This window comes from Hemiscyllium ocellatum, chromosome 1, assembly GCF_020745735.1.
Source record: "Hemiscyllium ocellatum isolate sHemOce1 chromosome 1, sHemOce1.pat.X.cur, whole genome shotgun sequence".
In the NCBI taxonomy this organism is placed as follows: domain Eukaryota; kingdom Metazoa; phylum Chordata; class Chondrichthyes; order Orectolobiformes; family Hemiscylliidae; genus Hemiscyllium; species Hemiscyllium ocellatum.
In genome coordinates, this window is record NC_083401.1 from 103,235,183 (window position 1) to 103,253,065 (window position 17,883).

The 17,883-nt window shown below is 40.5% G+C and overlaps 1 protein-coding gene across 4 annotated transcripts in view; it reads right to left on the minus strand.

The window, feature by feature from the left end:
* The window catches only part of slc30a9 (solute carrier family 30 member 9), a 149,095-nt gene that overhangs the window by 65,384 nt on the left and 65,828 nt on the right, over positions 1-17,883 (minus strand). For all 4 annotated transcript variants that reach the window (XM_060824535.1, XM_060824543.1, XM_060824526.1 and 1 more), the window contains 4 exons: positions 15,259-15,341; positions 11,886-11,944; positions 5,041-5,108; positions 3,466-3,568 (listed from right to left, as the gene is read on the minus strand). In XM_060824535.1, the coding sequence (XP_060680518.1) occupies positions 3,466-3,568; positions 5,041-5,108; positions 11,886-11,944; positions 15,259-15,341 (313 nt within the window). The remainder of the gene's footprint in view (positions 1-3,465; positions 3,569-5,040; positions 5,109-11,885; positions 11,945-15,258; positions 15,342-17,883) is intronic.

Here is a 17,883-nt window from a genome sequence, read left to right on the forward strand (position 1 = left end):
TAGAGTGTGATGGAATCCTTCCAAATTGTCTGGCAAGCGAAGCTCTAACGACACTTATGAAGATTAATATCATTCAGGACAAAGCAGCCCACTTAATCAGCACCACATCACAGACATTCAGTCCCTCCATTGCTAACATTCAGCAGCAGCAGTAGTGTGTACGATCTACAAGACATACTGCAGAAATCCTTAGTTAGCCTTTTCCAAATTCACCACAACTATCATCTCAAAAGACAAGGACTTATTTCCAATTGGTCATCCTTCTCTACACAGATTTGCACAAGCCCTGAATTAGGCATCTTCTCCGTATTCTGAGCATTGACGACTATTGTTAACAATTAGTAAGCCTGTGCCTACACAGGACGGAGCACAGCCAAGGATGGATTAACCATCCAGATGCATTCCAGCTGCCCAGACCAATGGTCACAGTGACCTGGCTCTCACTCCAGGATAAATCGAGTGATGAGCACTGGTACTTTGTCCTGAAGCATGTTGCAAACAAATTGAAGTTACCGAGAGAGAGGCAATATTGCATACTCTTAAGCTATCACAGTGAACACCATATTAATCGACAATTTTAAATGATCAAATCAAAAATTTTTGCTTTTAGTTTTGACACAAGAACAAATGGGAAATGGATTCTAAATAGTTATTACCCAACAGGGTCAAAAGTGTTGCACCTGAACTGCACTGCCTCATATCCAAGTTGGTAGGATGGGCCTATATGCATTACAATGAACAATTTCTTCATCTGTCACATTTGCAAGTACAAACTAGCACAAAAGACTTAACTTTACAATCTTAAGTCAAGCTAACAATTTTGACAATGCAAACACAGCTTCGCCATACCTCAAACTACCAGATGACGAAAGTACAAGATTCCAATTACAATTGAACATCTAACCTACATCTAATTATTTAAGCCCTTGTGAAATCAAAGCTTCCACAGATCAGGATAATAGATACTTCTAAACAGTTCAAGAATTTAAAGACTGTCAGTTATATTAGCAGTTTTACTAATGGAATAAAATTTCCTCTGTTTTGAGCAAATATTTACTAAGTCTAGCAAATTCCTAATATTTTAGCTTCTAACCTACCAACACTATGCTAACCAAAATATAAAAACAAACTCCATTAGAGATTGAATGAAATGTGCAATAATCCATTTTGAAATGAAAACACACTACCTAAAGGCTACATATTCTGAAGGGTGCGCAAGATCAGAGGGATCTGGGCATATATGCACAAATTATGGAAAGAGGCAGGACTGGGTTGAAAGCATCCTAAGGTTTGATAAGAGGAGAACAAAATGTAAAAAGAAAGGAAGGAGGTTGGACAGAAATGGTGTGCAAAGATGTGAGGAAAAAGACAGGAGATTCCCATTAGGTAATACAACTGGTACAGGCACAATGAGCTGCATGGTCTCATTTACCACTATAAAAATTGTGATTCTGTGAAATAAATGTTAAATTCTGATAGAACAGTGGTTTGGCTTCAATTGGTACACTGCATCAGTTCTAAGTACCACATTTTGGGAAGGATCAAGAGATACTGCAAATAAAATTCAAAATGAAGTCTTTATCGCTCGGACAATTCGAGACAGACTGAAGAGATTGGAACTGCTTTCCTCAAAGGCAGTTGATGGAGGTATGCAAAATAGAACGTAACACCACAGTACAGGACCCTCAGTCCTCAATGTTGCGCCAATCCTTTATCCTACACTAAGATCAAACTAACCTACATACCCTTCATTTTACTATCATCGATGTGCCTATCCAAGAGTTGCTTAAATATCCCTAATGTATCTGACTTCACTACCTCTGCTGGCAGTTCATTTCTTTGCACCCACCACACACTATATAAAGATCCTACCTCTAACATATCCTCAAAATCTTCCTCCAAATACTTTAAAATTACACCCCCTCGTGATAGCCATTTTCACCCTGGGAAAAAAGTCTCTGGCTATCCATTCTATCTATGCTTTTCATCATCTTGTACACCTCTATCAAGTCACCCCTCATCTTTCTTTGCTCCAATGAGAAAAGCTCCAGCTCTTCATAAGATCTACCCTTCAGTCTAGGCAGCATTCTGGTAAATCTCCTCTGCACCGTTTCAAACTTCCGCATCCTTCTTATAATGAGGCGACCAGAACTGAACATAATATTCCAAGTATGGTCTAATCATGAGGATTCTTGATAGAATATGTTGGGAGAAACTGTAGTGAAAGGACTGAAAAATAGGGGCACAAATTAGTGGGCGGCACGGTGGCACAGTGGTTAGCACTGCTGCCTCACAGCGCCTGAAGACCCGGGTTCAATTCCCGACTCAGGCGACTGACTGTGTGGAGTTTGCACGTTCTCCCCGTGTCTGCGTGGGTTTCCTCCGGGTGCTCCGGTTTCCTCCCACAGTCCAAAGATGTGCGGGTCAGGTGAATTAGCCATGCTAAATTGCCCGTAGTGTTAGGTAAGGGGTAATGTAGGGGTATGGGTGGGTTTCGCTTCGGCGGGTCGGTGTGGACTTGTTGGGCCGAAGGGCCTGTTTCCACACTGTAAGTCTAGTCTAATCTAATCTAAATTTAATTGACAAAAGCAACAATGGCAACATGAGAAAAACATTTTTGTGGTGCAAGTGGTTAGGATCTGAAAGCATGAAGATGACAGGATCAAACAAGCTGCTCGAAAGAACTAGGCTGTTATCCGAAAAGGAAGAGTGCACAGAGCTCCAAGGAGAAGATGGAGAAGGGGCACAAAGCAACTTAGAAGGCTAGGACAGACACAATGGACAAAATGGCCTCCTTCCATAGTGTTAAAATTTTCACAGAATCATAACTAACAGTCATTGCGATCACACTAATGACAATGACTAACAATTAAGAAAGAAATAATTGAATAAAGTCTAAATTAGAGCAAGTGAATTAGAGTGAAATCGTATTCAGGAATATAAAGAATGACTGGACTGAGAAAAGGAGACACCAAATTTTTAAAATATAATTTTATATTCCTTAAATCTTCAATTTATTGTCAGGAGTAATAACTATTAACTTTAAATTGTTCCCTTATTGGGTCAGAGGCCCAAGGCTAGCCAGCAAATATAGCAAATTCTCAAAACTAAGACAGGTCAGGATGTAATGCAATTTATGTGAAGCAAGTGATGGAATGGCAAAAGTCCACAGAAAGGTCTGCATAAGTGCAAATTTCAATGTATTCATCAATTCAAAGACTTTGTTAGCATACAAATAACAGCAGGCATCAGATTATTTTTCTCCTTAAAAGTCCAGACTACTAAAGTGAAGTCAAATACAGCTATAATTGTGTATTGTTATTACATACATTCATATTTCTCACTAATATTTAATACATTTTACATATGGAGAACTTTCTTGCATAAAACAAAAATAAGTGAAACAGATTTAGGCAATTTTACAACAAATTAAATCATTCAGGAAAACATTTAGAAAATCCTTACTTGATTACAGGTGTCAGCCAGTGAATGTATAGCTTCCGAGAACATTGATGCAGACCCTGTATAAATCCAGGCAAGCAGTTTGAAGATAAAATTCAGCCCATTGCTAGAGAGTGGGATTAAGAAAAATAATATTGACAGAAATGTGGATATTTTTAAATTCGAAGAAGCACTTAATTTTTTTTTTCAAAAAGAAGTATGCTTTAAATTTAAAGAAAGACAAGAAACTTCACTGTGAAAATAAACCGAAGTGCAAAATAAGTTAGAAAAGGAACGTCAACTTCCAATTTGGCTCAGAATCAAATGTCACAGGAACTATTTTCTCAAAAGACAGTCACTATAATTTTTTGGCACAAAATTGTAACATTTTCTCCACAATTCTCTGGTTTGTATTGCAAACACAGCCTTTTGGGAGATTACAAGATACACAGGGTCTGCAGGGGTCAGTATTGGCACCACAACTATTCACATTATACATTAATGATCTAGGAGGAGGAACTGAAGGGCATTGTTGGTAAGTTTGCAGATAACACTACTGGTCCCTCCAACTATCTTGTGACGAGGAAGCGGAGAGGCTGCAGAAGGACCTGGGCATGCTAGGTGAGTGGGCACAGTGGTGGCAGATGGAATACAATGTTGCAAAGTGTTAAGTTATTCAGTTTGGTCGGAATTATTATAGAGGTGTACTCTACTTAACTGGGGAAAGGCTTTGGAAATCTGAAGTGTAACAGGACTTGGGAGTCCCGGTTCAGGATTCCCTTAAGGTTAACATGCAAGGTCAGTTGGCGGCAAGGAAGGCAAATGCAATGTTGGCATTCATTTCAAGAGGGTTAAAATGCAAGAACAGAGATTAACTGCTGGGACTGTACAAAGGTCTGTTCAGACCACATTTGAAATATTGTGAACAGTTTGGGACCCCTTATCTAAGAAAAGATGTGCTGGCATTGGAAGAGGGACAGAGAAGGTTTACCAGAATGATATCGGAGATTATGGGCTTGTCAGGTGAAGACACTGGGTCTGTACACAATGAAGTTTTGAAGTTTGAGGGAGGATCTGACTGAAATTTACAGGATACTGAGGGGCCTGGATAGAGCAAATGTGGAGAAGATTTTTCCACTAGCATGGCAGACTAGGACCCAGGATCATGGTCTCAGCGTGACAACTCTCTAGAATTGAGATAACAAGGAATTTCTTCAGCCAGAGGGTCATTTCTCTGTGGAACTCATGGTCACAGATCGCGATGAAGGCAAAGTCATTAGCATATTTAAGACACTAATAAGTTGATTAGTATGGGGATCAAGTGTCATGAAAAGAAGGCAGGAGAATGGGGTTGAGAAACATATCAGCCATAATTGAATGCTAGAGAATTGCAATGGGCTGAATGACCTAATTGTGTTCCTATATCTTATGGCATCCCACAACACAGGGAGGAAAAAGAGGTGGTGGAGAAGATACATATTTACCATTATCTTATTTCTTTTTGCGACATTTCTTTACCATTTTTCTTAAATGCAGATTTTTATCCAATCTCAGTTAAAGACAAAACCAACAAACACTAAATGCATAATAAGGTCTTACATGCAGATTGCAACCATTACAACTTTTCCTGGGCCCTGGAAAAACTTTGCTGACTTAGTTGAGCGAGGCTAAAAGGAACAATTGAAAACAATTAGTATCAGCTATTATCATTATTGTAAACATTTAATTTTACACAATCCGTTATTTAGCAAAATGCAGTACCTCACTTATCTTTTTAACCAATGAAAAGAAAGCCAGTGAATCCCACACTTACATATTTTGTTTATTTGTATGTCCCATCACCTCACTTTCCTTTGAAAGGCAAAAGGAGGAGCTTAAGTCAGATTGCTCTTGAAAATTTATTGGTGTAAGGCATGAATAATCTAACAGCAGCAATAACCAAGAGATATGGGGCTTGATTATCCCATTAAAAATTGAACAATGATGGTGTTGAGTGCCACAGCATAATTTCAATCATACCCTGAGCAAATTATGTCATGCAATCGTGTGGCTCTCAGCTCATGATTTACACAAGTCAGATGCCAGCTTCATCACTTGGCATGTGGTGTTGCAACCAAGATGAATGTGTTAACCACTGTCAGAACCTTCAATTTTTTTCAGCCATATTTTAGATAGTGCAAGCCAAGAAATGCTCCCAACACTATAGGGTCACAACAGGTGACAGGTGAAAACTAAACTCACTCTCCTAGTCGAAAGAGAAGGATTCAAGGCACTGGTGGACAGTGTGACTGAATACAAGAAACCACCCCACCACATCAAGCAGTGATAGTCAAAAAGAATGAACAGTATCACAAGGTGACCTCCTACTCTCCAAGCAGCTCCATCTTCTTTCTGCTAACTCATCTGCTTGGGGCCGTTACCAAAACACTGACTGCACCTCACCAAGGGAGATGGACTATAAGCCTCAGCCTCTCTCACGCCTCAGCCTCTCTCACACATCAGCCTCCACTCCAGCATTCACATTCACTATCACTATGAAAACCCTGCTGCCCTCTGTGCTTCATACTCACTCATTGGAAGCACCTATTCATCTAGTGTACACAAAAAGTCATGAACTGCACTTACATACACTTTCTTTACACTCAATCCTCCTGTCTTTCACTGCTGGGGAAAAAAGTGGTCCACAACTGGGCGAACAGGTTGGACTATAACCTGGTATTGTGCAATTTTTAACTTTGTCCATCCCAATCCAACACTGGCACCTTCACATCACAGTGCAGATGTTATCTCATTCTTGTTCTGTACAAGCTTTTCTGCTCTTCTTTGAGTTGCACTCTGGGTACCTCAAGTAAAAAGGTCACAGCCTGAACCCTTCAGTGATATGCTTCCACCTTGGAGTTGAGACTAAGAACCCTCATAAGTTGCAGTGCTAAAGTGTTCATATGTCCTCTCTACCACCACAAGGTCTTTCATCTTGGTTGGTTCTCTTTCTTGACAGGTGGACAGATTCTTGATCTCAGTTGACTGTTGTTCTGATAAAGCAAGATTTCGCGCAATTTGCATACGAACGAGGAACAAGAGATGGCCACTAAGCCTTTCCAAGTCTCCTCCATCATTCAATTAGACAGAATTAATTTTAACCTAAATTCTACACTCCTGCTTGTCCTTATAATCTTTTAGCCCTTGGTAATCAAGAATCTACCTACCACTGCCTTTAAAATTATTCAAATATTCTGCATCCAGCACCCTCAGAGGAAAGGGATTGCAAAGGCTTTCAAACGCGGATTGAGTTTTTTGATGAAGTGCCGAAGATGATTGTTGAGGTAAGGCAGCATATAGTGTCAATATGGACTTTAGCAAGGCTTCTGACAAGGTCCCTCAAGGCAGGCTGGTACAAAAGGTGAAGTCACAAGGATACATGGTGAGCTGATAAGATGGATACAGAACTGGCTTAATCAAAAGAAGAGAGTAGTACTGGAAAGGTGTTTTTCTGACTGGAGATCGGTGGCAAGTTGTGTTCCACAGGTATCAGTGCTGGGACCCCATTGCTTGTAATAGGGTGGAGAATGTATTAAGATTAATAAGGTGAGTGGAGGGGATTGAGAGGGGATACAGAAGAGAAATGGCAGTTGGAGCTTAATCTAGACAAATGCTACGTGATCTACTTTGGGAGATCTAATGCAAAAAGGAAGTAAACAGTAAATGGCAGAACCTGCAGTCGTATCAACAGAAGGATCTAGGCAAAAAGGCCTACAGTTCCCTGAAAGTGGCAACACAAGGGGATAAGTTGGTCAAGGAGGTACATAGCATGCTTGCCTTTATCGGATAGAGCAGAGAATAAAAGTCATGCTGCAGTAGTATAGAACTTTAGATAGGTCACAATTGGAATATTACATATAGTTCTGGTCACCACACTACCAGAAGGTTGAGGCGGCTTTGGAGAAGGTACAGAAGTGGTTTATCAGGATGCTGCCTGGTTTGGAGGGTATTAGCTACAATGAGAGAGTGGATAAACTTCGATTTTTTTTCACTTGAATACTGCAGGATAAGGGTGAACGGACTCAAGTGAGTGGCATGGATCGTCAAAAGTCTGTTTCCCAGGTTAGAAATGTCAATTACTACAGGACATAGATTTAAAACTTAATATTGAGTTAAAATGGAAGTTTAAAAAGTAGATGTGAGAGCACCTTTTTTGAAAGCAGAGGGTGATAAGTGCTTGGAATGCAGTGCCACAGGAGCTGGTTGAGGCAGATACAAAAGCAACATCTAAGCATCTTAACAGATATATAAATAGGCAGGGAATACAGGGATATAGACCATGTAGAGGCAAAAGGCTTTTAGTTTAGAAAGGCATCATGTGCTCAATTTCATAGGTCAAAAGGCTCTGTGCGGTATTGTTCTTTGTTCATGACACTCAAGGAAAGAATGTTTCTTCACCTGTATTAAATGGACAAACCCCTATTTTAATACACATGACTCTTATTTCAAGATCCTTCCACAAGAGGAAACATCCTTTCAACAGCCACCCCATGAAGTCCCCTCAGGATCTTACATTTAAGTTACCTCTGACTGTATCTAGTCTTTCAACATAAGACAATCCACTCATTCCAGTTATTATTCTAATAAACATTCTCTGAATTGTTTCCAAACCATTATCATTCTTCCATAAGTGAATGGTATTATACGCAGAACTCCAGATGCAGCCCTACTAATGCCCTGCATATCTGAATCATAATCTCCCTACTCTTACATTCAACATTGTGGTTTTTGCTGATTGCTTGTTGTATCTGCATACTAACCTTCAGTGACTCATGCATGAAGACCACCAAATTGTCAAGTACCCATTTTGTTTCACCAGTTAGATTTTCTCAGCACAGAGTTTGTCAAATGTAGAAAGGAGGAGTGGAACTGCAAACTCAAATGCATTGAGTTGGTTGTCTTAGATGTAAATGCCTGAAATAGGTTTCATGACAGATTAAAAACTGACTACCCAAGGCATGAGGACTTAAATTGGGAGATATATTTTAGTGAGCTGAAAAATGTGTTGCTAGAAAAGCGCAGGTAGTCAAGCAGCAAAGGAACAGGAGAATCGACATTTCGGGCATAAGCCCTTCTTCAGGAATAAGGAGGGTGTGCTAAGCAGGCTAAGATAAAGGTAGGGAGGAGGGACTTGGGGGAGGGGCGCTGGGAATACGATAGGTGGAAGGAGGTTAAGGTGAGGGTGATAAGCCAGAGAGGGGATGGGGGCAGAGAGGTTGGGAAGAAGATTGCAGGTCAAGAAGGCGGTGCTGAGTCTGAGAGTTGGGACTGAGAAAAGGTGGGGGGAGGGGAAATGAGAAAGCTGGGGAAATCTGCATTCCGATCGGAATGACCTTCTTGACCTGCAATCTTCTTCCCGACCTCTCTGCCCCCACCCCATCTCCGGCCTATCACCCTCACCTTAACCTCCTTCCAACTATCATATTCCCAGCGCCACTCCCCCAAGTCCCTCCTCCCTACCTTTTATCTTAGCCTGCTTGGCACACCCTCATCATTCCTGAAGGACTTATGCCCGAAATGTCGATTCTCCTGTTCCTTTGATGCTCCCTGATCTCCTGCGTCTTTCCAGCAACACATTTTTAAGCTCCGATCTCCAGCATCTGCAGTCCTCACTTTCTCATAGATATTTTAGTGAGCCGAGAATCTGATTATTGAACTCTCGCACAATTTAGCCACCTTTCTTGCTACCTCAAAAGAAACTCCGACCCGACTCAACACAAACTTTTTTTTTTAAAAACAAACCCACCGACTCCCAAAGCTACCTGGATTACACCTCCTCCCACCCTACTTCCTGCAAAAATGCTATCCCTAATTCCCAATTCCTCCACCTCTGCCGTATCTGCTCCCAGCAGATGGCCTCCTCCTTTAAAGATCGTAATTTCCCCTCCCATCTGGTTGAAGATGCCGAGCAACCCATCTCATTCACATCCCGCACCTCTGCGCTCAAACCCCACCCCTCTAACCGCGCCAAGGGCAGAATCCCACACCCCCATCAGCTTCCACCCCACCAACCTCTGCATAAACTGCATCATCTGCTGACATTTCCGCCACCTACAAACAGACTCCACCACTACGGGTATATTTCCCTTCCCACCCCTATCCACATTTTGCAAAGACCATTCTCTCTGACTACCTGCTCAGGTCCACGCCTCCCAATAAATCACCCTCCCCTCCTGCCACCTTCCCCTGCCACTGCAGGAATTGCAAAACCAGCGCCCACATCTTCCCCCCCCCTCACCTCCATCCAAAGCCCCAAAGGAACCATCCACATCTATCACAGTTTTACCAGCACTTCTATCAATGTCATTTATTGCGTCTGTTGCTCCCGACACGGTCTCCTTTACATTGGGGAGACTGGACGCCTTCTCGCAGAGTGCTTCAGGGAACATCGCCGGGACACCCGCACCAATCAACCTCACCGCCCCGTGGCCAAACATTTCAACTCCCCCTCCCACTTTGCCAAGGAATGCAGGCCCTGGGCATCCTCCACCAGTCACTCCCTCACCACCTGACGACTGGAGGAGGAACGCCTTATCTTCTCCCTCAGAACCCTTCAACCCCAGGGCATCAATGTGGACTTCACCAGTTTCCTCATTTTCCGCCCCCCCACCCCCCCGACTCCAGTTCCAAACTTCCAGCTCAGCACCATCCTCATGACCTGTCCCACCTGTCAATCTTTCTTCCCATCTATCCACTCCACCCTCCTCTCTGACCTATCACCTTTATTCCTTCTATCCACCAATTACACTCTCAACTGCTTTCTCCACAGCCTCACACCCTCCTATTTATCTCTCCACCCATGCTGCCTGACCTGCTGTGCTTTTCCAGCACCACTCTAATCTCGAGTACAAAGGGGTCTGTATATCCCACTTAATGAATCACAAAGTTAGTATGCAAGTTCCACAAATGATGAGAAGATAAATGGAATGTTCATGTACTGAAAATGGAAAGGAGGTGGAAGAGTTTGTTATAATTGTTGAGTATAGTTGAGAACGTTTTACATAGCACATACTTTTCTCGTCTCCTTATTCAAGATGACATATAGACATTGGAAACAAAACAGAGAAGGTTCATTTGAATAGTTTACCAACTGACAACCAACAGACTGTTTAAACCTATTGCCACAGACTTTCTACTTCTGAGCCAGATGTCCCAAGTTGCAGTCTCACACTTACCCTTCACCAATATTTGAACTTTGCATTCATCTTCCTAATTTTCTTTGCCTTATGCCTATTTGGACATGGATCAGGTTAAACCTTTTGAGGTTTAACTTTGTGTCTTAATTTAGTGTCTAACCTCTTTGTGCTACCGATACAGAACCTCATTTCTGGTCTAACTTATTGCATTGTTAGCTTCATGACAATTGAATCCTCCCATTCCCACACAAGTTCCTCTCCAGCACTTGCACTTCATGGGCAATGTAATCTTCTGGATTCGTGCTCATGGCTGTGCCAATCTTGAATACTTCCTCTATCATGGTCATTCTGATCATTAATACTACACACTCTCACAAAACATAAGGACCTCAAACCTGATTGTCAAGGCAAGACCTGGAGGTTCCCTCCAAACTTCTTGATCCCCTTGTTTGCCTTTCAGCTACAGCCACCTTTTCATTTCACTGACCAAACCAAAAAGTATTATAATGCTTTCTTAAAGAAAGTCAGTCACCTGTTCAGGTAACTAACTACCCACCCATATCAATGAATGCAAACAGAATGTGAACCTGGAACACCTAGCTCAGCAGCAGTGACACTGTGGCACGATAGTAAACTCTTGTACTTACCCCCTTTCAAAAACCATGGAGTCAGCTCAGCTACAACAAAGAAAACTGCTTATGCTAATTTGTTTGTTAATTATTTACAGTTGCTCTCAGGGACCCTGTATGTCCCTGTTCAGATGAAGAAACAATTCATTTTAAAAAACAATGTTCCTCTTTTAAACTGCAACTTTAGTTAATTGTTCAACGTAAACAAGAATTAAAACTTCAAAGAAGGAATAACCCTCAAAACTTCTCACTCAACTCCTGGCATCACACTCTGTGTAAATGTATTTAATCCTGATTGGTGGACACTAGTCAATTCCACTCAGTTTCATAGTAAATCAATTTTTGATACAAATAAATTTTTTAATACTGGCCTGTTAGTGTTTACGCATCTAAGAGACTGAAACGATGTCGTGGGAATTTGAAGACACTCCACAAGCTGAATAAATCAGCAAAATCACAATTTTAACTAGGACACAGGGTTTTATTCAAATGTACTAGACATTGAACTAGCATAAAAGACTGAGTACTTTCAAGTCCAACTCTGTCTGGTTTTAAATTTCCCAGAGCTTGGCATATAAAAAACAAAAACTCAGACCCCATTCTTTTTAAAAAATCTATACACTTAGTTAATTAGTCATACCATAGTGTTACCTAGAAACTCCCGATATTCCCGCATTAACTTCTGATTCCTGAAAAGATCTGCAAGTGAAAAAAAGCGATAGCAAATTTGTGCTATGAATTCAATATACTGAAGTAGAGTGTTGTAGGTCATTAACTAATGACTTGATTTGGCAATTAACAGAGGGTATTTTTAGAGATAGCGTTGCAAGTGTTTTGACTAATTTTTACATCTTTCATATACCATAATTGCTCAAGTGTATAAACCTAAGAGAAATGCAGTGACTCAAGACTCCAATCTGGAATCGTACTTTGGGAGCTAGAAGCAAACAAAAGTGCTTTCAGTTCATGAAAAAAAGGTCAGCTGTTGCAACCTTTCAAACACTGACTCGTACACAGAGGCCGAAATCAAATTTTGGAAATGTTGACAGGAATGGCTAGAAGAGTCCAAGGTCTGTATTATAGTAATCTGTTTTAACAAACAATGATTGCATTGATACTTTAAACATTAAATTTGGATATTTTATTTGACAGTAAAAGTAAACCAGTGCTCTGTAATTTTCACGTTTTCCATATAATGCAGTTCTTAATACTAGAATTATAATGGACCTCCTAGAAATAGATGGATTCGCAAGCCAATAAAGAACTTTGTTCATAATTTGCTAAGGATTTAAGTCTGGGTCATTTGGGGCTCAACAAACATGTCTTTGCTTTCTCAATACTGTTTAGTGGAGAGTACCACATGCTTCCACTCTACTCAGTTGTGGGTAGAGTAGACCACAAAAAGGCGGCAGACAGCAACTGAAAAGTTCATCATTGAACTACAAACTATTGCAGCCAGACCCAAGAACAGGTCCATGAGAAGACCTTTTGACTTGCAGATCCTACTGTATGCTGTTTTGCAGCACATATCATAGAAGATTGTAAAGAAACACATCAACTAGCCCACCAATTCAGTGAGAGTTCTTTCCCACAACAGTGACTTTTAACCACTCCTGCTTGCTCACCATATTCTTCAATGCAGCATTCCATGTTTTCAAGCAAATCTCCATTTCTCATTTCAAAAAGAATTAAAGTACATTTTTTCAATGTTTGAAGCAAAACAAATTCACGATTAACTACTTTCTGCTTAATGATCACCCAATTTCTCAATTCTTGTTCTTCAATTTGTGCCAGCTTGCTTTTATTTCTGATTAAATAAGTGATCATTAAATGGTGTAGATACACAAGTGTGTTGTTCACTTGCATGCCCTCTGCTGGCTGTAGTATTGAAAGAAAATCTTTTTCAAATTCACTAATTATAGAGTCATACAGCATGATTCATGGGCTTTATTTATGGAACATAGATCAGAAAAGCAAACACTGCAATTCACCCACCCTTGCCAGTTAAATGTTTTATTTGAGATGTTCTACTGTTTCTAAATCAGATCCAGAGAGATCTGCTTTCCTGGCATTTGAATCTCAAAAGACTAAAATTCAGGTTGCGCAAATCATTAGGAAAGCCAATGGAATATTCTATTTATTGCATAGGGAAATGAATATAGAAGTAGGAGGCTATGTCTCAGTTATTTAGGGCATTGGCAAAGAGTGTAGTACTGGCCTCCTTATTTAAGGATGGATTAAAATTTGCTGGAAACAGTTAAAGAAAGTTTACTAACCTAATATCTGGAAACAGGTTGGTTGACTTAAGGGTAAGGATTGAACAAGTTTAACTTGCATCCACTTACGATTACAAGAGTAAGAGGTATCATAATTGAAACATAAAACACTGCGGGCCCGAGTGGGACGTGTCGAGGATGCTTCGACTTTTGGAAGAATCTAAAAAGAGGTGGTCATTGTTTAAAAAAAGTTAATCAATTGAGAGGAGAGTTTTTTCCCTTGAGGATTGAGTGTCTCTTTCTCAAACGATATTGGAAGCAGAGATCTTGAATATTTTTAAGGTAGAGGTAGATAGATTTTTCCTAATGGGTGAGAAGCTTTCAAGGGAAGCAACGTAGAATAATCAGGTCATCCATAATCCCATTGAATAGTGGAGTAGGCTTGCGGGGCCTGGTGGTTCCTATTTCAGGAGTTACTGCAGCCTCACTCCAGTCATCTCTGCCAAAATTCCTAACAACTCAGTTGATTTAACACAATTGTCTTTTTTTAAAAAGTTAACCCTAGGGACATTTACTGATCCACAGATTCTGTTACATTTATTTAGGCATCCTTACAGATTCACTGATGTCAAATTATTTCATTACTACTGTGAAATATTATACCACAAAATGCTTATTTTATTTAATTGCGTGAAAATCTTTTCCTTGGTTTAAAAAGAATTACATTAGTTTGCAGTTACCTTTTGAACTGATGAATCATGTTCTAACAGTGATTATTACTTTCTGCTTTCTTTGCAATCTCAGCATGCACATCAATTTCCTTTATCTGCTTTAGATCTAGTAGCTCCTCTAATCTTCCAGGTAGGTTGCTGTGCATTTCCATCTCATTTTCACTTCCATATAGTCCCACTTGAAACATTGTTTCAATTTCTTCCATGCCCGCTCACTTCAGTCTTCTCTGGCTCTCTACACTGACTTAGATACTCTGCAATTCACTTGTCCCCATCCATTCACCTATTCCATTCTACTCTTCTCTACTGATAATAAAATTATTCCTCAGTTTCCCTCTCCTACAATATTCACTGCAAATTCTCCCAAGGTACTTTTACAAATACGTACAAGGTATTCATTCATAACTGATTACTTCCTAACTGGCAAATAGATTACCCAAAATTTTTCATTAATAGTTTCTGCAAAATACTATTTATGCTCATCCACATCCTGTGCTCTACCACAACTGCTGTTTTCTCCCATCTGTACCTCAAATCATTACATTCTTCTCCAAATAATTACTTTCCTTAACTTGCTTTATCCTCCCACCTGCCCAACTTCCCTAAATAGGCCGAGCTAAATCTTTATTTCTTCATAAAAATATAGATACAATTGTGAGGCCATCTAATCTTACACTAATTTGTATAAACCCAACACCACTATGGTTTTATAAAATGCTCCATATGACTTATATTTGAACCATATTTTTACACAATATTCCCATGTTTTTGAAAACATTTAAGTTGAATCAACTTCAAATGTAATATTCATTCCAGGTAAGATTTATAGCAGATTTACAATGCCAGAACCCAAGATATACTAATGGAAAAAGCTACATTTTGACTCATCTGCAGGTTTCAAAATTAGCACCTTGTGCCATCATAAGCAATGGAATCTGCTACTCCATTGAAACGAAGGTCAAATACATTCAATGTACATCAGCTTTTTTTCCAGCTCTTCTGAAACAGATTATGCATATCTCAATCATATTCAAACATTGTAGAAATGTTTCTCACATAGACTTACTTTCTTTATGTGCAATTTCTTCACTTTGACGCTGTTTTTTTGCCCGTGCAAGAGCTTCTAGGCTACCATGCACATCAAGAGCCCTTGAAAAAACAAACATCTGTTTGAACTGCTGTAAATATCTCTCATATGTTTATTGAAATTTGTATGATAAATTTAAAACGTTCAAGAAAAGTAGATCAAGTTATTTATTTAGAATGATCACATATACAAGTTTGCTAACAGAATTCTTGTTAAGCATCCTAATGCCAGGAACATGCATTTTTTAGTTTGTATTCAACAGACATGGAGTGTAAATATTTGCAAATATTTGAATATTTCCAATTATTAAATGGTTTTCATTAATTGGTCAGTGAAAAGAGTTTTCATGAAAGTGTTTGGAAAGCTTTTGTTCCACTTCTTTACAGTTACAGTGATATAATACAGTGATATTACTTGCAGAAGTTAAGGAATTGATAGCAATGTGCTTTGTGACAGAAAACATAGGTTGAATACATTAACTTTCTTATTGGCTAAACAGAACATTGTGCACTCTTAGGATGTATATATGTATGTTTTGCTTCTAATTACTGTACATTCAGCAGGAGAGCGCAGAATAGCAGTGAACACAAATATAAAGCACTTGCAGTAGTATGTTGCAGAATCTACCAGGGAACAGGCTACTTTAAATCTAGTACAGGTAGTTCTCCTATAACGCAGTAGTTGCGTTCCCGTGTGACATCGTGTTATAGGAAGTCATGCAATGTAAGTAATGGGGCCTATGGGAAAAAAAACAGGGTGAGGGGCTCTGGTTTAGCGAACTCGCCCATTCCTAGTCAGTTACTGAAATACCAAGATGTTACAAGCAAAATTTCCCAATGTAGTGTTGTATTCTTTGTTCCTTGTGGAGTTTGTCCAGAACCCAGCTCTCTACCTTCAAACATTGGTATAAATTTTTTTGAGGGGGAAGCTAAAGGGCTGGGATACTCTGAATGGCTGGAGGTTTTGATGGGTCCCTAGTTTCAGAGATAATGAGGGACTGAGACTCTCAGATCATCCCCCCGGCTTTCAAACGGAGACTGAGAGACCTTGGATCGGCCATTACTTGAGGATAGGTGGGGTGGGGAGAGAGGAGGGTCACCAGTGATCCATCCTTAGTTTCACACCTTCCCCTTCCATACATATACAGCCCCCACTTGTAAAGTCACCGTATTGAAGCTTCAGATAGCCAACAACTGAGCCTCTGGTTACTCTCTAACACTCACTGGATATCCCTGTATTTGCGCCTTTTCTAGCTCCCTATTTCCCCCTCTATTTCTGCTCTTCAGCCCCCACCCCACTAACTCCATGCATGATCCCAGTAAGCATTCCAGCAAAATATTCCAATGTTTGCTTCCCCTACCTTAGAAGCAAAAAAAACACACAAAACAATCTGTTGCAATAGATGCGCCAGCAGAATAAATCACAGCCAGCTGATAATACAAAGGCTAGAACTGCGTAACAGCAAAAGGGAGTTTGAATTATAAAAAAAAGTCCACAATTCACAAATCACCTAACAGCCAAATCACATTTACAAAATGCGCGTAATAGGAGAACTACCTGTAATGTGTAATGAGATAGGGTTAACAAGAGATCTTATGTAGTTAATGTTTCTTTAGTGGGATAGAAATCATAACACGTTAGAATTTCAAATTCAGTTTGAGGGAGAATGTTCAGGTCTCAAAATGTGTTCAATTTAAACAAACGGAATTACAGAAGAAAGGACAAAACAGGCTCTGACAAAAGAACTGAATTAGCTGGGAAATGGATCTGGGTGGGTTACTCTTCGGAGGGTCAGTGTGGACTGGTTGGGCCAAAGGGCCTGGTTCCACACTGTAGGGAATCTAATCTAAGCTTTACTGCCACATGTACTCATTTGAGTACAGTGAAAAAGTTTACGATTTGCCACGTTATGACGCTATCTTAGGTATAAAAGTACAGAGTTACAGATTCTTAAAAACATATTCTTAGGAAAAATATTAGAAAAATCAAGAAATATAGAAATTCAGAATAACAGTCTTTCTAACTGGGTCCAATCTAGCACCTAGCCTCCAGTAACTGAAAGAGATCTGTTATCTCGCAGCCACCTCCTCTGGACCCACCATAGGAGTCGCCACACTTCAGGCGCCACCTTGTCACCATTGGGCCCACCTCGCTGATGCCACTGAACCCACATACGTCCCACAATGAGGAGTCCCCAACTCTGCTACTGCTGCCTCACTTCTGGTTGCATTCATGGTAAGCCTGAAGTCCCCAGCACCGCTGCTGCCTCAATGATCCCAGGAACCCCTGCTCTGGGCATAAACATGCTGCTACTGTTACACCAGGAACCGCCGCTTTGGACACTTTGCAACCTGCAGGTCAGGAGTCCCTGCTCTGGCTATACTGCCATCAAGAGTCCCTGGATCCACTGCCAGGTCAGGCTGCCAACACACCGCGAGTCCTGCTTTGGCTGCAGATGTTGTCTTGTCAGCGCTGCCACCTTAAATAGACTGCCACTGTGCCACTACCTCCAATTGTTGGAGGAGCGTTACTGCCGCCGGTCCCAAACATCACGAGGATGTCCTTGCTGCAGCGGCCACCTCCAAATCGCCAGGAGCCAAATCT